This window comes from Petromyzon marinus, chromosome 48 (genome assembly GCF_048934315.1).
Source record: "Petromyzon marinus isolate PM22_M1 ecotype Great Lakes invasive population chromosome 48, UKy_Petmar_22M1.pri1.0, whole genome shotgun sequence".
Taxonomy (NCBI): domain Eukaryota; kingdom Metazoa; phylum Chordata; class Hyperoartia; order Petromyzontiformes; family Petromyzontidae; genus Petromyzon; species Petromyzon marinus.
In genome coordinates this window covers 118,420-138,318 of record NC_133714.1, presented here as the reverse complement: position 1 = coordinate 138,318, position 19,899 = coordinate 118,420, and the positions used below count along the sequence as shown (strand labels likewise).

The 19,899-nt window shown below is 50.7% G+C and overlaps 1 protein-coding gene across 1 annotated transcript in view; it reads right to left on the bottom strand.

The window, feature by feature from the left end:
• Nucleotides 1-19,899, bottom strand: part of LOC116952813 (voltage-dependent calcium channel subunit alpha-2/delta-3-like) — a 196,095-nt gene that overhangs the window by 107,526 nt on the left and 68,670 nt on the right. The window contains exons 6-9 of the mRNA XM_076074414.1: nt 18,198-18,329; nt 15,936-16,005; nt 15,032-15,182; nt 14,300-14,374 (exon numbers count right to left, since the gene is read on the bottom strand). Coding sequence (XP_075930529.1) covers nt 14,300-14,374; nt 15,032-15,182; nt 15,936-16,005; nt 18,198-18,329 — 428 coding nt within the window. The remainder of the gene's footprint in view (nt 1-14,299; nt 14,375-15,031; nt 15,183-15,935; nt 16,006-18,197; nt 18,330-19,899) is intronic.

The window sequence follows — 19,899 nt, the reverse complement described above, 5'->3', positions numbered from 1 at the left end:
TCGCACTACCGCAAACCGAGGCACGCTTGCATTGCAAACGTATTGGCGCTAGACATTTTTATATTAAAAGTGAAAATAAAATTAAAATGTTGCCGGCACATTGCGTTGCGGGCAGCGCAGGCCTTTGTGCAACCCGCCTCGCAATGCATTCTGGGGCCCCTTCAATTTCCTTCCCATCAGAAGCATCACGTGATCCCTCGCAGAAGGCACCACGAGGCATTGAAGGGCATTTTCTCTGCTGCCCTCTCGCAGACAACCTAGCTCCGCAGCAGCCATAGGAACGTGGAATTTCCACCAAATTTTCACCCCCCTCCCGCCCGGTCGAGCGGGGGATGTAAAGGGGATGTGTAAAGGGGATGTGCAAAGGGGATGAGTAGGGATGTGTAAAGTAAAATCCCCCCCCCGTGTGTGTATTGTTGTGGAACCAATACGCGACGTTAAGGGCTTCGTGCCTGCTCCTCATGTCGCCTCCATTCTCCACATTGAGTGCTGTTTGTTGCTGGCCGGTTTGGTGTGTGGGACTCACGCGAAAAGTAACCGTGTCGACGAAAACAAAGACCCCCCGTGTAGCCTGTAACAGACTGTTTGGGCAAGTGCTGTTAGCGAGCACCTATAAAGGGCCGGCACGGCACACGAGGGGGTGGGTGGCCAGCACCACGCCCGACCGCTTTTGTCTCCCCAGTGGCGATGTTTACACACTGCACCAGGTATTCATTTGAGGCAGAGTCGACCTAGGGGAGGCCCAGGACCGGTTCAGATCGTCGTCACCGGTGTTGGCCGTGAGCGGGAATCGAACTCGGGTCGCCGGGTTCGGAGCGCAGCACGCTAACCACTACACTACCGCTCCCCACAAAAGTAATCGTGACGACATACACACACTCACTCACTCAACAAAAGCAACTCACTCGGAAGCGACAGACCAATCATTGATGAACCATTGATCAAGAATTGTTCCATAATTCATTCATCCAGATGATCACCCAATATCCATTCGAGATTGAAATCAGTGTGTGTGTGCATTTATTGAGCTCGTGAGTCGGGCTGAGGCCATGGCTAGGCAAAGGGTAGAGAGCAGAAAATCGGGTCACCGGGTGTGTAGCCCAGCGCACTAACCACTATACTACCGCTCCCTCACAACAAAAATATAAATATACACGCACACGTGAGCACCTATAATACAGGTGCTCACGTGTGTGTGCGTGTATATACTTGCCCTAACAGTCTGTGCAAGCTATAAGGGGGACGTTTGTACATTTCAGAACGCTGGACAGCGGGCCCAGGGTGCCATCGCTGTCCATGGTGCTGAATGGAGAACCGCAATCACCCCCATGCCGCCCCCTCCCCTACCCCCTCCCCTACCCCCTCCCCTACACCTCACCTACCCCCTCACCTACCTCCTCACCTACCCCCTCCCCTACACCCCCTCCTCCATCCGCTCCCCCACCCCCTCTCCCACCCCCTCCCCTACCCCCTCCCCTACCCTCCCCCCACCATCCACCCCCTCCCCTAATTTATAACCCGCGTGAAACCAGAGCGAGTGAGCATCAAACAAATTAATGAAGTGCGAAGAGAGGCGAGAGAGAGGGGGGGAGACGGCGGTGTGGGAAGCGGCGCGTTATTGAATTAGCGCCGAGGCAATGAGGAGGCGGGATCGATTATCGAGGGGGTAGCGGGGTGTCGGGGTGGTGTAGGGGGGTAGAGTTGGGTAACACAAGCAGGGTGACGACATCATCCTCAGTGCGTGTGTGAGCGCGCGTGTGCTGTGTTGTGTCTTGCTTGTGCGTGTATTGTTGTGTGCGTGTATTGTTGCATTTATATGTTGGTTGTGTGTGTTTATGTTTGTATGTGTGGTGTGTTGTGTGTCTTGGTTGTTGTGTGTATCGTTGTCTTTGTGTGTTGGTAGTGTGTGCGTATGGTTGTGTCTGTGTGTAGCGGTAGTGTAGCGGTTAGCGCTGGGCTACGCTACGAACCCGGCGACCCAGGTTCGATTCCCACTCACGGCAAACACCACTTACGATTATGTGAACCGAACCTGGGCCTCCCTTAGGTCGACTACGTCTCAAACGGGTACCTGGTGTAGTGTGTAATAACATCGCCACCGCAGGAGACAAAAGCGGCCGGGCGTGGTATTGGCTATCCACCGCCTCGTGTGCTGTGCCGGCCTTCATAGGTACTTGCTAACAGCACTTGCCCCAATAGTCTGTTACAGGCTACACGGGGGATCTTTATCTTTGTATTGTTGTGTGACTGACTGAGATGACTGGCATATGCACACACACAATACACACACACATACAAAAGTAAAGCTCCCCGTGTAGCCTACACAGGCTTTCGGGGCAAGTGCTGTGAGCGGGTAGCAGCAGCGCCTATGAAGGCCGGGAAGACATACACATGGGTTGTGTGGCTAACACCACGCCCGGCCGCCTTTGTCTCCTCAGCGCTGATGTTTACACCCCGCACTAGGTACCCATTTGAGGCTGAGTCGATCTAAGAGAGGCCCAGGACTGGTTCAGATAATCGCTGCCACTGTTATTGGTCGTGAGCGGGATTAATCGAACTTGGGTTCGAAGCACAGTGCGCTAACCGTTGCGCCACCGCTTCTCTGGCATACCAAATAATTAAACCCCAACCGCGAACCAGAGGGGGAACCAGAGGGGGAGGGAGGTCACGGGTCGAACCTACTTGCTGTTCTGCCATTAATATCCCGTCCAACTCACAAGGTTCTCTCGACTACACACACACATACACAGTCTGTACGTGATCCGTCAACCCCTCTGCCCACATCCACCTCCCCACCTCCTCATCGCCACCTCCCCAACTGCCCCTCCCCACCTTCACACCCCCCCCCCCCACCGCCACCTCCACACCTCACCACTTCCACACCTTCACACCTCCACACCTCCCCACCTCCACACCTTCACACCTCCACACCTCCCCACCTTCACGCTTCCACACCTCCCCACCTCCACACCTCCCCACCTCCACACCTCCCCACCTCCACACCTCCCCACCTCCACACCTCCCCACCTCCACACCTCCCCACCTCCACACCTCCCCACCTAAACACCTCCACACCTCCTCCACCTCCCCACCTCCACACCTCCACACCTCCCCACCTCCACACCTCCCCACCTCCACACCTCCACACCTCCCCACCTAAACACCCCCCCCCACTCCCGCCCAGGAATCCCGACGGAGTAATTAACGAGCGGCCATCAGATCTCTCTTTATCCTCGGCGTGCACGCGCGCACGCTCCCTCTCCCTCTCTCTCCACAGTCCCTCGCTCTCTCTCAACACTCTCTCGCTCTCAACACTCCCTCACTGTCAACACTCCCTCACTCTCAACACTCCCTCACTCTCAACACTCCCTCACTCTCAACACTCCCTCGCTCTCTCAACACTCCCTCGCTCTCTCTCAACACTCCCTCGCTCTCTCTCAACACTCCCTCGCTCTCAACACTCCCTCGCTCTCAACACTCCCTCACTCTCAACACTCCCTCGCTCTCTCAACACTCCCTCGCTGTCTCTCAACACTCCCTCGCTCTCTCAACACTCTCGCTCTCTATCAACACTCCCTCGCTCTCAACAGTCCCTCGCTCGCTCTCTCTCCACACTCCCTCGCTCTCTCCACACTCCCTCGCTCTCTCTCAACACTCCCTCGCTCTCAACACTCCCTCACTCTCAACACTCCCTCACTCTCTCAACACTCTCTTGCTCTCTATCAACACTCCCTCGCACTCAACACTCCCTCGTTCGCTCTCTCTCAACACTCCCTCGCTCTCATTCACTCACTCACTCTCTCTCTCACTCTCACTCCTCACTCTCTCAATCTCATTCACTGACTCTCTCACTCTCACTCTCTTGCCCTCATTCACTGATTCTGTCACTCTTCGCTCTCTCTCTCTCAACACCCGCTCTCTCACTCTCTCTCTCTCACTCCCTATCAACATCCACGCATTTCCATGAATGGGCTCTTTCATTTGTGCGTTCACTCGGTGAGGCGTCCCAATCAGAAAGCGATTCGAGCGTTCGGTATGTCAATGAGCGGTCAAGGATTGATGGTGGTGGTCGTGGTGGTGGAGATAAAGATGATGGCGATGGTGGTGATTTACTAATCTCTCCTACATATCGATGCAGGAGAGCCACGCTACTGAGCCAGACGCCTCGTTTTCGAGAGGGCCCTGTTCCTGCCGCTGCTACACTGGGTGCTTATCTGTCAACGTATAAACAGATGGGAAACGGTGGCGCAGTGCTTAGCGCACTGCGCTACGAACCCAGCGACCCGAGTTCGATTCCCGCTCACGGCCACCACCAACACCAGTGACGATTTCTGAACCGGTCCTGGGCCTCCCCTCGGTCGACTCAGCCTCAAATGAGTAGCTGGTGCGATGTGAAATAATCGACACTGGGGAGACAAAAGCGGTCGGGCATGGTGCTGGCCACCCACCCCTCTCGTGCGAAGTGCCGGCCTGCATAGTTGCTACTCGTTAACAGCACTTGCCACAAAAGTCTATTTAGGCTATGTGGGGAATCTTTATCTTTGTTTATTTGTAAGATGTTTTCAGCTCAACGAAAGACGAGTTGTGTTTATTATGCAGGTGCGGGAGGAGATCGGAGCACCCGGAGCAAAACCCACCCCCTTGCGCGAGGGGGAAACACTCCCCATACAGATGGAACAGATGAGGATTAGTCCACACGGTGCTGTACCGCCTTCTCCCGGAAAGCCAGGGGTATGGCTCCTCCTCAATATCCACCCACGGGAAGGGAGTTTCACAACCCATCTATGTGTGATTCACCAATTCTGGCTGCTGATGGTGATGCTGGCGATGGAGGAGCACATCGTTTCAGCAGCATTGATCCAAGACAAGCAAATACCACGAATCGGTTTTGACTTTCAGTGCCTCATCAGTGACAGACTTAGTCTTCCTTGACCAAATTCTGGTGAGCTGCCAGATTTATATATAGGCAAGGAGAAAGGAGCAGGCACAGGAGGAGGCACAGGAGGGGGCACGGGAACAGAAGCGGGCATGCGAGTGGGCAAGGGAGTGGACAAGGGAGAAGGCATTGAGAGCGGGTATGGGAGCGGGCACGGGAGCAGGTGCGGGAGCGGGCATGAGAGAGCGACGGCCGCAAAGCTGCGGCAGAGACGGTGGAGGTGATGGTGGCGGTGACGGCGGTAGCGGTGGTGGCCGGGTCGTTAGTCATCGCCACGGCGGCACGCACGGGGACATCCATCACCGGCCAAGTCCCGCTCGGGAGAAACCGCAATGCGGCAAAAACGCGCGTTCCGCTTTGCGGTCGCGTGGGGGCTACCAGTGGGGAGCGGTGTTGAGTATCGCTCGCCAGCAGCCGCTCACCCCCCCTCCCTACCCCCCACCACCCCAACCCCATCCCCCCTCCACCTCGCGGGGATCACGACGGTAACGGTTTGATTTTGGCTGCGTCGGGTGGTGGAGGGATTTTACGACACAAAATTGGGCCAGATCATTAAGACGTGCCAAGGCTGAGCAGAAAATGTTGATTGTGACGACTGTGGGAACGCGCATTGGAATAGAACTATTTTTTTCATCATAGCTATCACCGCCATCATCATCACCAACATTATCATTACCACCATCAGCTGTGAGCAGTAGTTGACAAACCAAGCACCTGGATTGCTCTCTGATTGGATGCCCGGCCAAATGAACAGCGCAAACGAATCAACCAATGCACGGAAATTGATTAATGAATAAATGCATTAAATCATCACCATCAATCATCATCAACCGGTGTCTATCCACTGCTGGATGAAGGCTTCCCCAAGCCACCACCCGTCGCCGTTATGCAAGCCAATCCGACCGGCGTGCCACACGCAAGTAATTGATCGCTGCGTCTCCACGGCGGCAGCGGTTAAAACTCCTGGGGTGCATTTCCTTGCTTCGACTGCCGTTCATTGGACAGTCTCGCGCACCGGGCCATCACAGTGCCCATCAGCCATGCCACCTCCACCGCGCTGGTGGCAGGACTACTCCCCCCCGCATCACGGGAGACTCGGAATAAATCCCTCCATATCCACAGCCACCGCTTTCCTCCTGACGCAGATTCCGTGGTAGCCCAGCGCGTCTATGACCTCACCCCCAAGGTGTCTCAGGCGACGGTATCGCGGACAGGAGGCTGACCTTTAAACCGCACGTGAAGCCGATCGGTCAAAAGACTGAGTCGGGAATCACCCTCCTACGAAAGAAAGGCTTGTCCGGAACGATCTGCGAGGGCCTTCAGCTGTAGTTTTGCCAATTGCCGCCCTCTCACCGACCTACAAAGACGGTCTCCACATCAGATTCGCTTCTGCGGCCGTCTGGAACACGATCTTCCTCCGGATATTAGGAAGCAACTGGAGCTACGCACTTTCAAATCATCTCGATTGACAAAATCAATTCTTTAGAACTGCTTTTTGTGTTTAGTTTGTTGTCTTTCCCCACACCTCCGATTAGCACGATTGGCTATGAACGGTGGAACAGAAGTTCAACATATATACAGAGTCACTGTGCTCCAGCCTGGTCCAGTAGCCAGGGCTGATGCCCCTATCACTGCTCTACTCAGTGGTAGAGTCACTGTCTTACAGCCTGGTTCAATAGCTGGTGACTACTGCCTCTACCACTGATCTACTCCTCTCCAGTGTTGCCGCTTGTTCGAAGTGGAGAGACCAAGTACTACGAAAGCACTTGCAAATGGCAACATCACCCCTCGCACTTTCCTGTTTTTCACCAGCCAGCCCAGGCCTCCCAGCATACTGGAGCTGGCTTCTCATTATTGCTCGGGACGTCGAATTTAATCCAGGCCCGTTTTTCCCTTGTGGCGGCTGCGGCAAGAAGGTCAATGCAAATTCTATCAATGGAACGGTTGTAAAGCTTGGTACCACAAACGCTGCACTACGTTAGCCCGCATCAACCGTTTCAAATTCCGGCTGGTTCTGCAAATATTGTACATCATCCACTCCAACAACTCCACCTTGCACAATCACACTAGCACCACCACCTCATGCATTGCAACCACCATTTCAACCACAACAAAACGTCCACAACAAAAACGACTTAAAAATCCTTCAACTAAACATCAACGGCATCAACAACAAATATTTTGAACTAAGTACCTTTCTACAACAAAACTCCATTAATATAGCCGCCATCTAAGAAACAAAATAAAAATCCACCTCTCGACCGCCCAACTTTCAAAATGTCACTTTCCTCCGTCGAGACCGACCAACAGCTGGTGGCGGTTTAGCTTTTTTTTTATCCATAACAGCATTCAATTTGAAGAAATTAAAATCCCAATGCCTCCTTCTGATATCACCACAGAAGTCTTAAGCGTTCATATCAAATCCGATCTAGGCCCACTCACTATAATCAACGTCTACATCCCACCGACCAATTCTTGTCCTCGCAACTATCAGTTCAATATAAATAAACTTTGACCAAACAACGACTCAATTGTTATTGGAGATTTCAACGCCCACAACAAACTTTGGCACTCTTCCCTTTCCGATGCACGTGGCGACCTCATTGCCGATATCTTGAACGGCTCCCCCTATGGGGTACTCAATGAAGAGATGCAAACCAGAGTTCCGTCATCTGGCCCTTCATCCTCACCAGATATCTCAATAGCGTCAGGAAACCTCCTTTCATCAATCGACTGGCAAGTCTTTACGGCGCTTGGATCCGACCACCTACCAATTGTGTTGACCCTTAATGCCCCCAAGCCTTCACAAACTCCTAAAAACTGCTTGTATTACAACTTTAAAAAAGCCAACTGGCCACCTTTTACTTCAGAATCAGAAGCATTATTCGCCGACAACATCAACCGTATCCACACATAACTCTGAAAAGATTTTCAGAAACATCTACCACCAAGCAAACCATCCCGGCGGGTTGCTACAAGCAACACCTTCTCTGCCTCCCTAAAGAAGCCTCAATGCTAATAAACCTACAGAATACTCTGAGGACTAAAAATCCTACATCACCACAAATCCCAGCGCTCAATATTGAAATCACAAAGCTAATCATTCAAACCAAAACAGAACGCTGGCACGAGTTTGTTGAACCTTTTGACCATCGCCAAAACTCATCAAAACTTTGGAAGACCATCAAAGCCTTAGACGTACACTCCTATACCACCACCCAATTGTGCAATCAATTTCAACAACAAATCCATCATAAACAACAATTACATCGCCAACAACTTCAACAAAGATTTCTCATCAGTCATCTGACACTCTACCAATAAATCCGCCCGTCAAAAAATCCATCAAATCAAGGAACTACCTCTAAACGGTGCCCCACAATTTACCCTTGAAGAGGTGAAACAAGCTATCAAAAAAGCCAAAAAATATTCCGCAATTGGCCCAGATGGCATAGCTATGCCTCATCTCAAACACCTTGGCCCCCTTGGCATAAAGTTTTTCGCCTCCACCATTAATGCCTCACTACAGTGCAACCTCATTCCGGCCATCTGGAAATCATCGATAATCATCCCACTTCCAAAGCCCGGCAAAGACCTCAATCAAGCAACGTCCTACAGAGCAATTTCCCTACTTTGCCCATCAATCAAGATTTTAGAGGCCCTCATCCTTCCAATCATCACCACCAACTTATCTCCATCATCTCACCAACATGGCATGCGCCCTGCACACTCAACAACAACAGCTCTTCTCAACCTAACCACCCAAATTGCAAACGGTTTCAATGAGAAAAAGCCCCCATCTCGCACTATCGTCTCCTCCCTTGACCTTACAAAGGCTTTCGACACCGTTAACCACCTCACACTCATCAACATCATCCAGGGTTCGACGCTACCATCAGGTCTTGTTTGCTGGCTTACAAATTACATAAGGGGCCGCCAATCATGCACTTTATTTGGTGATATTCAATCCTCCTCACGAAACATTCATGCAGGAGTACCCCAAGGTTCCATAATATCCCCGGCGCTGTTCAACGCCTACCTCCACGATCTATCAACTCCTCCAAAAGGAGTACAAGTAGTCAGCTATGCCGACGACATCACAGTTTACACTTGTAATCAAAATATACCCGAAATGGAAAACTCCATCAACTCCTATCTAAAACGGCTCAGCACTTTCCTAGCCAATAGATCACTTCAACTCTCAACATCCAAATCAACAGTCACCCTTTTCACACATGATCATCATCAAGCCAACTTACATCCCAACATCATAATAAACAACCAATGCCTCCCACTAGCAAAAACCCAAAATATTATAGGTGTAACCTTTGACACCATGTTTAGCTTCGCTCAACACGGCAGAAACGTCCATGCAAAAGTTAACAAACAAAATAACATCTTACGAGCTTTAGCCAGCACATCTTGGGGTCAACAAAAGGAGACTTCACTCCTAACCTACAAAGCCACTGGACGTCCCATCATCAATTATGCCAGTCCCATTTGGTGCCCAAACCTCTCCTCTACAGGTTACCAAAAGCTCCAAAACATCCCAAAACCAGGCACTTTGCCTAGCTACAGAATACCACCTCATGGTGCCCATTAACCATCTCCACGAAGAAACCAAAGTTCTTCCTTATTCGAGACACAAACATCATCATCATCGCACCTCCTCCTGGCTTTGACATTACTCCTTCCCCTCGAAGACACCAGTTGCGGAACCATCGACCGCATTCAGAAGATGCCCATAGACTTCATGGAGTTGGCTTCGCTGTCAGACACATGCTACTCCACAACATCCCTGAGTCTCCTCAAGGGATCAGTAAAAGGCTTATGACCTGGCAAAAGGAAAGGACCTATTTCCACTCTCATAAGTGCCTACGCTCCCACCCTGGATGCAGATGACAACACCAAAGATGCCTTATATAATTCGCTTGACACTGCACTATCCAGAATCCCTCCAGTTGACAAACTGGTCCTCATAGGCAATTTTAACGCTAGAGTAGGCACCAATGCCAGACTCTGGCATGGAGTTTTTGGAAATCACAGCATCAGGAAATTAAACAACAATGGCCTAAGGCTCCTCTCGCTGTGCTCCGAACACCAGCTGGTCACGACAAACACAATCTTTCAAATGAAAAACAAGCACAAAGCATCTTGGATGCACCCCCGGTCCAAACATTGGACGACATCATCACTCGCCAACAAGACCAACACGATTTCTCCATAACCCATGCCATGCGCAGAGCCGAATGCTGGACCGACCGTAGGTTGATCAGATCCAAATTCAATTATAGAAATCTGTCCACCACACAAAAAAGCAGCAGCCTACAAAATGACTTAACCGCAGGGCCCTCGAATCTCATACCTGTCAACCCCTTATCAGTGCCCTACTGTTCTGCCTCACGGCAGGTGTGGGGGTGTGTGTACACAGGAATTTCCTGTTTGGAGGTTGGGTTTGGTCACGTGACCAGGAAGTTACGATTTAAGATTCCCTCTCAGCCACGCGGCAAGGTGTCAGCAATTACACAGAGTACAAAATGGAGGCACAAATAACATCTCAGTGTAGGCAGCTGCATCTGTTCATTGTGGGACTTTAAGAAGCATTGTCTGTAAGTTCGTCTATGTTCTTATAATACTGGGTATGCTGTTATAATGTTAGAATGACCGTTATAATGCTGTAAATGCCTTTATAATGCTGTTAAATTGTTATGATAAATATGAGGCCTAGTTAACAACGAAGCCTGCCACTTGTCTTATTGTGAATGTTACTTGTAATTGAACTAGTAGAGTCAGACTTGTACCCAGGTAACCTTAAAGCGATCTTGAGAGCAGCATGGTGATTACACGATGTATCCTTATTTAACACAGTAGCTGATTCTCTTGTATAGCTATTCAATACTAATGTAGGTACCTGGTCCATCCAGGATCTATTGTTGAGTTTCATGTTATCTAAGACAATGTTATGATGCTGTAGTGTTCATTCATTGTATTGATATTTTCAAGTATTAACAGACGCTGTATTTGTGCTGTGTTTTTCCATCAGTTTTACCTCATTCAATTCATTAAATAAGTTTGGAGTCGGATGTTCACCCTGGCTATGAAGGTTTATTGAATGCGAGGTTATCTACTCAGATAGTGGTGCAGCGCAGCGCACAGCGAGGCCGAGATACCTACCTTATTACAGACCAACTCAAACCTTATTAGTCACCCTGTGCCCTTACAAATCTCAACGTTCGTCCTATAAAGTCCCATTACAAGAGAGAAACACAAACAAATATATATTTTTTGCCCGTATTGAAACGACTGCATGCCATATGGACCTGAAAACTAAATTTCCCTGTCCAAGAATACGGGTAAACCATATGGGTTGACAGGTATGGAATCTCTAGACTGTGTTAAATCGAACCTGGATCTTGCTCATGATTTTGGAAATCTTTTTAGTGACCCCTGCTACGTATGGCCATACATAGTAGGAGTCAAATTCGTGATCTGATCCCATCTGTGAAGGATGTGATCCCTGACATGCAATATCCCGGCGTCTACAAACTAAGCTGTACTCTTTGGTTCTTTTGGTCAAGTCACGTAGGTAGAAATAAAATAAAATAAATCAAATAGAGTATGGATTCCTGCAGTCACGAAAGCTTCAAATCAAAACTAAGCTGTGTCTGCAGCAGTAGTTACATTGTGGAAACTAAGCGATATGTCTCGGACCGTGTTCGTGAACACAAGGCAGATCTGAAACACAGTAGGACTAATACCTCAGCCGTGGCTGATCATTGTTTTAATGCAGTGGGCTCACACGAATTTGATTTCTCTAAGACGAAGGTACTTTGCAAGCCCACTAGCTATCAACAAAGATTCGTTCATGAAGCCATCCATATATATAGACACAGACATAATTTCCACCGAGAAGATGGGTAAAAACTGAGCAATCATTTGAAAGACGCTATTAACCAGTTTAAGTCATAATTGGCTATGATGTTCCCATCCTACCACCTTCCGATGTTAGTTGTGCTTCATGCCCATTTCAAACCTTGCGCTGTCAGTCACTTCGCATGCCGACCTCTTGGCTGCGGCTCTGCGATCTCCCATTAACATGCTAATCTCTCTTATAGATGTTAATTTTCACCTGGCAGCCCATTGATTGGTGGAAAACCAACCACCGCTGGGCTCGCTGCCAAACACTTTCCTTATCATTGGCTGCTGAATTTTTTCTGTTATTTTTATTATTTTCTTTGAACCTATCTACGTGACTTTACCGAAAGACCCAATAATATGAAATCCTACAGTCACAAAAGCTTTAAGTCAAGATCTTACCAAAGCCTTTGACACAGTTGACCGAGACATCCTCTGGGCAGTGCTCAATAAGTTTGGTGTTCAAAACAAATTCATCAACATTCTCAAACACTTTCTTGACCGCATGCAGGTACGTGCACTCGTATGTGGACTACAGTCCCCCTCTTTCCCTGTGAATTAGAGGTGATACAGGGATGTGTACTGGCCCCAGTGATATTCAACCTATTTATGATGGCAGTCACCCTCCTCTCCCACAAATCCTTCAAGGCAGATGATGGTATATAGCTACAATTCTGCCTTGATGCCTACAGGCTAAGACCAACACAATAGTCATCAACTTTGAAGAGCTACGGTATGCTGAAGACTGTGCTACCCTCCTTGCGCACAGCCCAACGGCCAAGCAAAATGCCTCAGATGCTGTGTCTTCTATTTACCGCTCCGTGCGCCTTTTGGTCAACACAAAAAGAACTGAGGTCATCATTCAGGAAAGATCTCCATCATCCACTCCCCCCCCTTCTCCCTGAGTTTAACATCGACGGTGTGCCCCTCAAGTTTGTACCTCGGCAACGTATTGAAACCCCACCCAAGGCCTCAACAGCCTTTGGTAGACTGCGCTCTCGGGTCTTCGAGAAGAACAACCTGAGCACACTGATGATAGCTGCAGTCCACCTGGCAGTCTGCATGTCAACGTTACTCTATGCTCTGAAGCCTGAACAACCTACCCCCTCACATCGGACGCCTCGAGGCTTTCAACATCAGGTGCCTCCAGTGGATCATCGGCATCATCTGGCAAGGAACATGTCCCTTGCGTTGATATACTGAGACAATCAGCATGGAAGCAACCCTAGCAAAGAGGCATCTACGGTCGGTTTGGCCACGTCATTCAGATGCCCGGCAGTCAACTACCTCGTCAGGCGCTCTATGCACAACTCTCGGAAGCCAGCCAAAGACCAGGCGGTCAAAAAACTGAGGTATAACGATTAGCTGAAGGGGACACTAAAGAGGTGCAACATCAAGCCCAGCGGCCTTGAGGCAGCTGCAGCCAACCACCCACTATGGCGCTCCTTATGTGATACCTTGAAAAACAATGGCACCCAGCAGCGGATACTGCGTCGACAGCGCAGACACCAACACACTGTACCAAAAGCATCCCAGCTGTTGATGATGCAGTCATTCCCCCCCTTCTCTTTGCTTGCAAAAACGTGGATACCTCTAATGGAACATCTGCACCAGTTAGACAGATTCAGGCTGATCTTCCTACGATCCATCCAGGGTTTAACCAGGCTGGATTGTGTGAAGAGCTCACAATTCCTTGAAAGATCTGGACACAGTTCCATCGATGAGCTCCTCCGGCAGGCTGTACAAGAGATGGAGCTGATGTGGAACAGGAGGATGTGGAGCTGAGTGGACTTGCCGAAGACCGGTACAAGCGGAGTCAATATCGGCCTATGTGGAGGAGGTTCGTAAAGGACTGGGCATTGCCAGGCTAGGTGCAAGCTGAGGCTACTGGGCAGTTGGAGGCAGTCGTCCTCCAGCAACAATGGAGGGTGGAGGAGCGACACTCACAACAAAGATTGGAGCGATGAGCAGATAAAATGCAGCGACTAGGCACAGTGCGGAGCACAGGTGGTGCATCTGCCAGTGCCAGCCTTCATAGGTGCTCCTCGCTACAAGCACGTACACAAACAGTCTTTTACAGGCTATACGAGAGGTCTTTGAAGGTGAGAAGGTGATGATGAGTGCGGGTGGGTGGGTGAGGAGGTGAGGGTGAATGTGAGTGAGTGAGGGTGAGTGAGGGTGAGGATGAGTGAGTGTGAGCGAGTGTGGGTGAGTGAGGGTGAGTGAGTGTGAGCGAGTGAGGATGAGGGTGAGTGAGGGTGAGTGAGTGTGGGTGAGTGGGTGAGTGAGGGTAAGTGTGGGTGAGTGAGGGTAAGTGTGGGTGAGGGCGAATGGGGGTAGGTGAGTGAGGGTGAGTGAGGATGAGTAAGGGTGAATGAGCGTGAGTGAGGGTGGGTGATTGAGTGGGTGAGGGTGTGAGAGTGAGGGTGAGTGAGTGAGGGTGCTCACCTCACGATTGTCACGGTCGGCCTGCACCAGCGTCTCGTTGAGGCACGGCTCCACGTAGTGTAGGAAGTCGTTGTACTGCACTCAACACGCACAGACAAAGATCCCCTGCAGCCTTACCAGAGAGTTGGGGAAAGTGCTGGTAGTGAGTGGCACCTATCAAGGCCGGCATGGCACACGAGGCAGTGGGTTGCCAACACCATGCCCGGCCGCCTTTGTCTCCCCAGTGGTGATGTTTATTACACATAGCACCAGGTCCTCATTTGAGGCTGAGTCGACCAAGGGTAGGCCCCTGACCGGTTCAGATAATCGTCATGAGTGATCGTGGTGGCCGTGAGTGGGAATCGAACCCGGGTTGCGGTTTTTCCTAGTGTATTGCAGTGCTAACCACGACACCATCGCTCACAAATACAGCAACGCTCTCACACACACACATACAGACACACACATTGACCGACTGACCTCACTCACACTCATGGTCCTCATTCTCACTCATGGACCTCACTCATGGACCACACTCACACTCATGGACCTCACTCATTCATTCACCTCACTCATACTCATGGACCACACTCACACTCATGGACCTCACTCATTCATTCACCTCACTCACACTCATGGACCACACTCACACTCATGGACCTCATTCATTCACCTCACTCAACACTCATGGACCACACTCACACTCATGAACCTCACTCATTCATTCACCTCACTCACACTCGTGGACCTCACCCCGATGATGTTAAAGAAGTCATTGTCTCCGAGCGTCTCCAGGATCGAGATGACGGTGCGCTTGGCGATGGTCATGCGCAGGCCCTTCATGCTGCCACTCACGTCCACCAGGATGACCACGTCCTTGGGAGACGTGGACGCCTGTATGAACCTGGCGACAAGGTGGAGAGACGAGGTGGATGAGTGACGAGAAGGTGGAGCGAGGCGGCAGAGGTGGGAGGTGGAGCAAAGAGGTGGAACGAGGAGTTGGAGAAGATAAGATGGAGTCGAGGTGGTGGAGTGAGGGGGTTGAGCGAGGTGGAGCTCACCATTACAAGTCGATCACCATCACCACCCCATCACCATCACTCACCTCCGTCAACACCATCACCCCCGTCATCACCATCGCCCCCATCATCACCATCACCACCCCAACCATCACCATCACCACCCCCATCATCACCATCACCACCCCATCACCATCACTCACCCCCGTCATCACCATCACCACCCCCGTCATCACCATCACCACCCCCATCACCATCACCACCCCCATCACCATCACTCACCCCCATCATCACCATCACCACCCCCATCACCATCACTCACTCCCGTCATCACCATCACCACCCCCATCACCATCACTCACCCCCATCATCACCATCACCACCCCCATCACCATCACTCACTCCCGTCATCACCGTCACCACCCCTATAACCATCACTCACCCCCGTCATCACCATCACCATCACTCACCCCCATCATCACCATCACCACCCCTATAACCATCACTCACCCCCATCATCACCATCACTCACCCCCATCATCACCATCACCACCCTTATAACCATCACTCACCCCCATCATCACCATCACTCACCCCCATCATCACCATCACTCACCCCCATCATCACCATCACTCACCATCCTCTGTTCCTGCAGTCGTACTCAATGACCCCTCCTTCTGAGTTTTCATCCGCCTCCCACTTTACTCCTGAATCACAGATAGACACAGAGAGATAGACACGGTGAGATAGACATGGTGAGATAGACACGGAGAGATAGACACGGTGAGATGGACACAGAGAGATAGACATGGAGAGATAGACACGGTGAGCCAGACACAGAGAGATAGACACAGAGAGATAGACACAGAGAGATAGACACGGAGAGATAGACACGGAGAGATAGACACGGAGAGATAGACACGGAGAGACAGACACAGAGAGATAGACACGGAGAGATAGACACGGTGAGACAGACACGGTGAGACAGACACAGAGAGATAGACACAGAGAGATAGACACAGAGAGACAGACACAGAGAGATAGACACAGAGAGATAGACACAGAGAGATAGACACGGTGAGATAGACACAGAGAGATAGACACGGTGAGATAGACACGGAGAGATAGACACGGTGAGACAGACACGGTGAGACAGACACAGAGAGACAGACACAGAGAGATAGACACGGAGAGATAGACACAGAGAGATATACACGGAGAGATAGACACAGAGATACAGACACAGAGAGATAGAGACAGAGAGTAAGACACAGAGAGATTTATACGGAGAGAAAAAGAGACAGATCAGTAGGCAGACAGAGAGACAGAGACGCAGAGAGAGCTATAGACAGACAGAGAGAGCTATAGACAGACAGAGAGCTATAGACAGAGAGAGCTATAGACAGACAGAGAGAGCTATAGACAGACAGCGACAGCTATAGACAGACAGAGAGAGCTATAGACAGACAGAGAGCTATAGACAGACAGAGAGAGCTATAGACAGACAGAGAGAGCTATAGACAGACAGAAAGAGCTATAGACAGAGAGAGCTATAGACAGACAGAGAGAGCTATAGACAGACAGAGAGAGCTATAGACAGACAGAGAGAGCTATAGACAGAGAGAGCTATAGACAGACAGAGAGAGCTATAGACAGAGAGAGCTATAGACAGAGAGAGCTATAGACAGACAGAGAGAGCTATAGACAGAGAGAGCTATAGACAGAGAGAGCTATAGACAGACAGAGAGCTATAGACAGACAGAGAGAGCTATAGACAGACAGAGAGAGCTATAGACAGAGAGAGCTATAGACAGAGAGCTATAGACAGACAGAGAGAGCTATAGACAGACAGAGAGAGCTATAGACAAACAGAGAGAGCTATAGACAGACAGAGAGAGCTATAGACAGAGAGAGCTATAGACAGAGAGAGCTATAGACAGAGCTATAGACAGACAGAGAGAGCTATAGACAGACAGAGAGCTATAGACAGACAGAGAGAGCTATAGACAGACAGAGAGAGCTATAGACAGACAGAAAGAGCTATAGACAGAGAGAGCTATAGACAGACAGAGAGAGCTATAGACAGACAGAGAGAGCTATAGACAGACAGAGAGAGCTATAGACAGAGAGAGCTATAGACAGACAGAGAGAGCTATAGACAGAGAGAGCTATAGACAGAGAGAGCTATAGACAGACAGAGAGAGCTATAGACAGAGAGAGCTATAGACAGAGAGAGCTATAGACAGAGAGAGCTATAGACAGAGAGAGCTATAGACAGACAGAGAGAGCTATAGACAGAGAGAGCTATAGACAGAGAGAGCTATAGACAGAGAGAGCTATAGACAGAGAGAGCTATAGACAGAGAGAGCTATAGACAGACAGAGAGAGCTATAGACAGACAGAGAGAGCTATAGACAGAGAGAGCTATAGACAGAGAGAGCTATAGACAGACAGAGAGAGCTATAGACAGACAGAGAGAGCTATAGACAAACAGAGAGAGCTATAGACAGACAGAGAGAGCTATAGCCAGACAGAGAATTCCCAGTGGGGTGAGGTCCACCTCCTCGCTCACCCTACACCAATCACTCCACACCGCTCACACCAAACCGCTCACCCCGCCCGCTCACCCTATCCGCTCACCCCGCCCGCTCACCCCGCCCGCTCACCCCACACCCCTCACCCCACCCGCTCACCCCACCCGCTCACCCCACACTGCTCACCCCGCCCGCTCACCCTACTCGCTCACCCAGACCCCTCACCCCACACCGCTCAACCCGCACCGCTCACCCAGACCCCTCACCCCAGACCGATCACTCCGCCCGCTCACGCCACACCGCTCACCCCGCCCCTGCTCACCCCCTCCCTCTCACGCCACACCGCTCACCCCGCCCCTGCTCACCAGGGTATTGGCGGAAGAATCCGTCGACGCTGCCGAAGTACTGCCAGGTCAGCGTGGGGTCGCGCCGGGAGTTGTTCACGAAGACAGCGTTTAGCGCTGACGACCACAGCGCACCATTGATGACCGCCGGATCTGCGGGGTCACGGGGGTGGGGTCATCGGGTGACGAAGTCATTGGGACTTGGGGACATGGGGGGATTTGTTCAGGGGTCAATGGGTCGTGGGTTCATTGGGTCATTGAGTCAATGGGCCGTGGGGTGATTAGGCCATGTATGCTGGGGCACACCGTTTTTAATCCCTTACATTAACATAAGCTCCCCCGCCCATGCTGCTGACACTTGGGCTACGCCCATTTTAAACCTTTATAAACAGTTTGCCTTTAGAGGCGAACCTATGTTTTTTTTCCTATCCTGATGACGACCGCTTGTGTTGTGATCGAAACGGCGTAGTTTTTTGTTATTTTCTTTGAAACCTATCTACATGACTTTACCGAAAGACCCAAATAATATGAATTCCTGCAGTCACGAAAGCTTTAAGTCAAGGCGAGATATAACTTTGTAAATAGTTCATTTTGTGCAACTAAGAAATAAATAAACAGTTTTTGATTTCAAACACGCGTCAGACTTATTGCTCCCACAGGTTAAGGTATTGCTTATTTTTTGGTACAAGAAAGCTGCGCCTACAAAGTGTACCGGCATGCAGTGTTGTGGGATGCTGTTGGTACGAATTATGCAATGCAAAATTTAACTATTTGTTGTTGATATTTTAACTCACCCACCCACTCACCAACCCATTCATCCACCCAATAACTCACCCACTCACTCACCTACTCACCCATTCAACCACCCACTCACACACACCCACCCACTCAACCACTCACCCATCCACTCACCCACCCCTACTCACCCATCCAGCCATTCATCCACTCACTCACCTATTCACCCACTCACTCACCCACCTACTCACGCTCTCACCCACCCACCCAACCATTCATCCACCCACCCACTCACCCACTCTTTGGGTCTTTCGGTAAAGCCATAGATAGTTATTTTTACCCAATAAAAAAAAAGATTTCCTGAGGTTTGTGTTCGTGTGTTTGCTTTTGTAAACCTGGTGTCTATAGCTAGCTGTCCACTGCAACGTTTGCATTACTCTTTCTCTCTCTCCACGTCTCCAACTTCGTCTGCGCCCAAGCGAAGTTGGCGGTGTACAAGACGAGGAAAAAGACGCTGCAAGGCGACACTGACGGCTGCTCTGTGGTGCTTCCAGTGTTCAGGGGCCTGCTCAAGGCGCGGTTCCGGCTGGAGCACGCCGCGTTCCACTCGCATGCCGGTGACACTTTGCGCGTCTTCTTCGAAAGCTGGGGGGACTGGAAAAGCCCCTCTCTGTACCAGCATGAGCGGCACCCTCCTGTTCACCGGGGGCGTGGCGTACACGACGACCACCACCACGTGACGTTTTTTTTGTATTTGGGTTATACTGGTAGGAACCTCCTGGTTACACCAGCCCACAGGGGATCATTGTGTCCGTCCGTCGTGCATCCAAAAATGGGAGGGGTGGGGCTGGGTGGAGAGGGGAGGGTGGGGAGGGGCTGGGTGGGGAGGGAGGGGCTGGGTGGGGAGGGGAGGGTGGGGAGGGGAGGGTGGGGAGGTGCTGGGTGGGGAGGGTGGGGAGGGGCTGGGTGGGGAGGGTGGGGAGGGGTT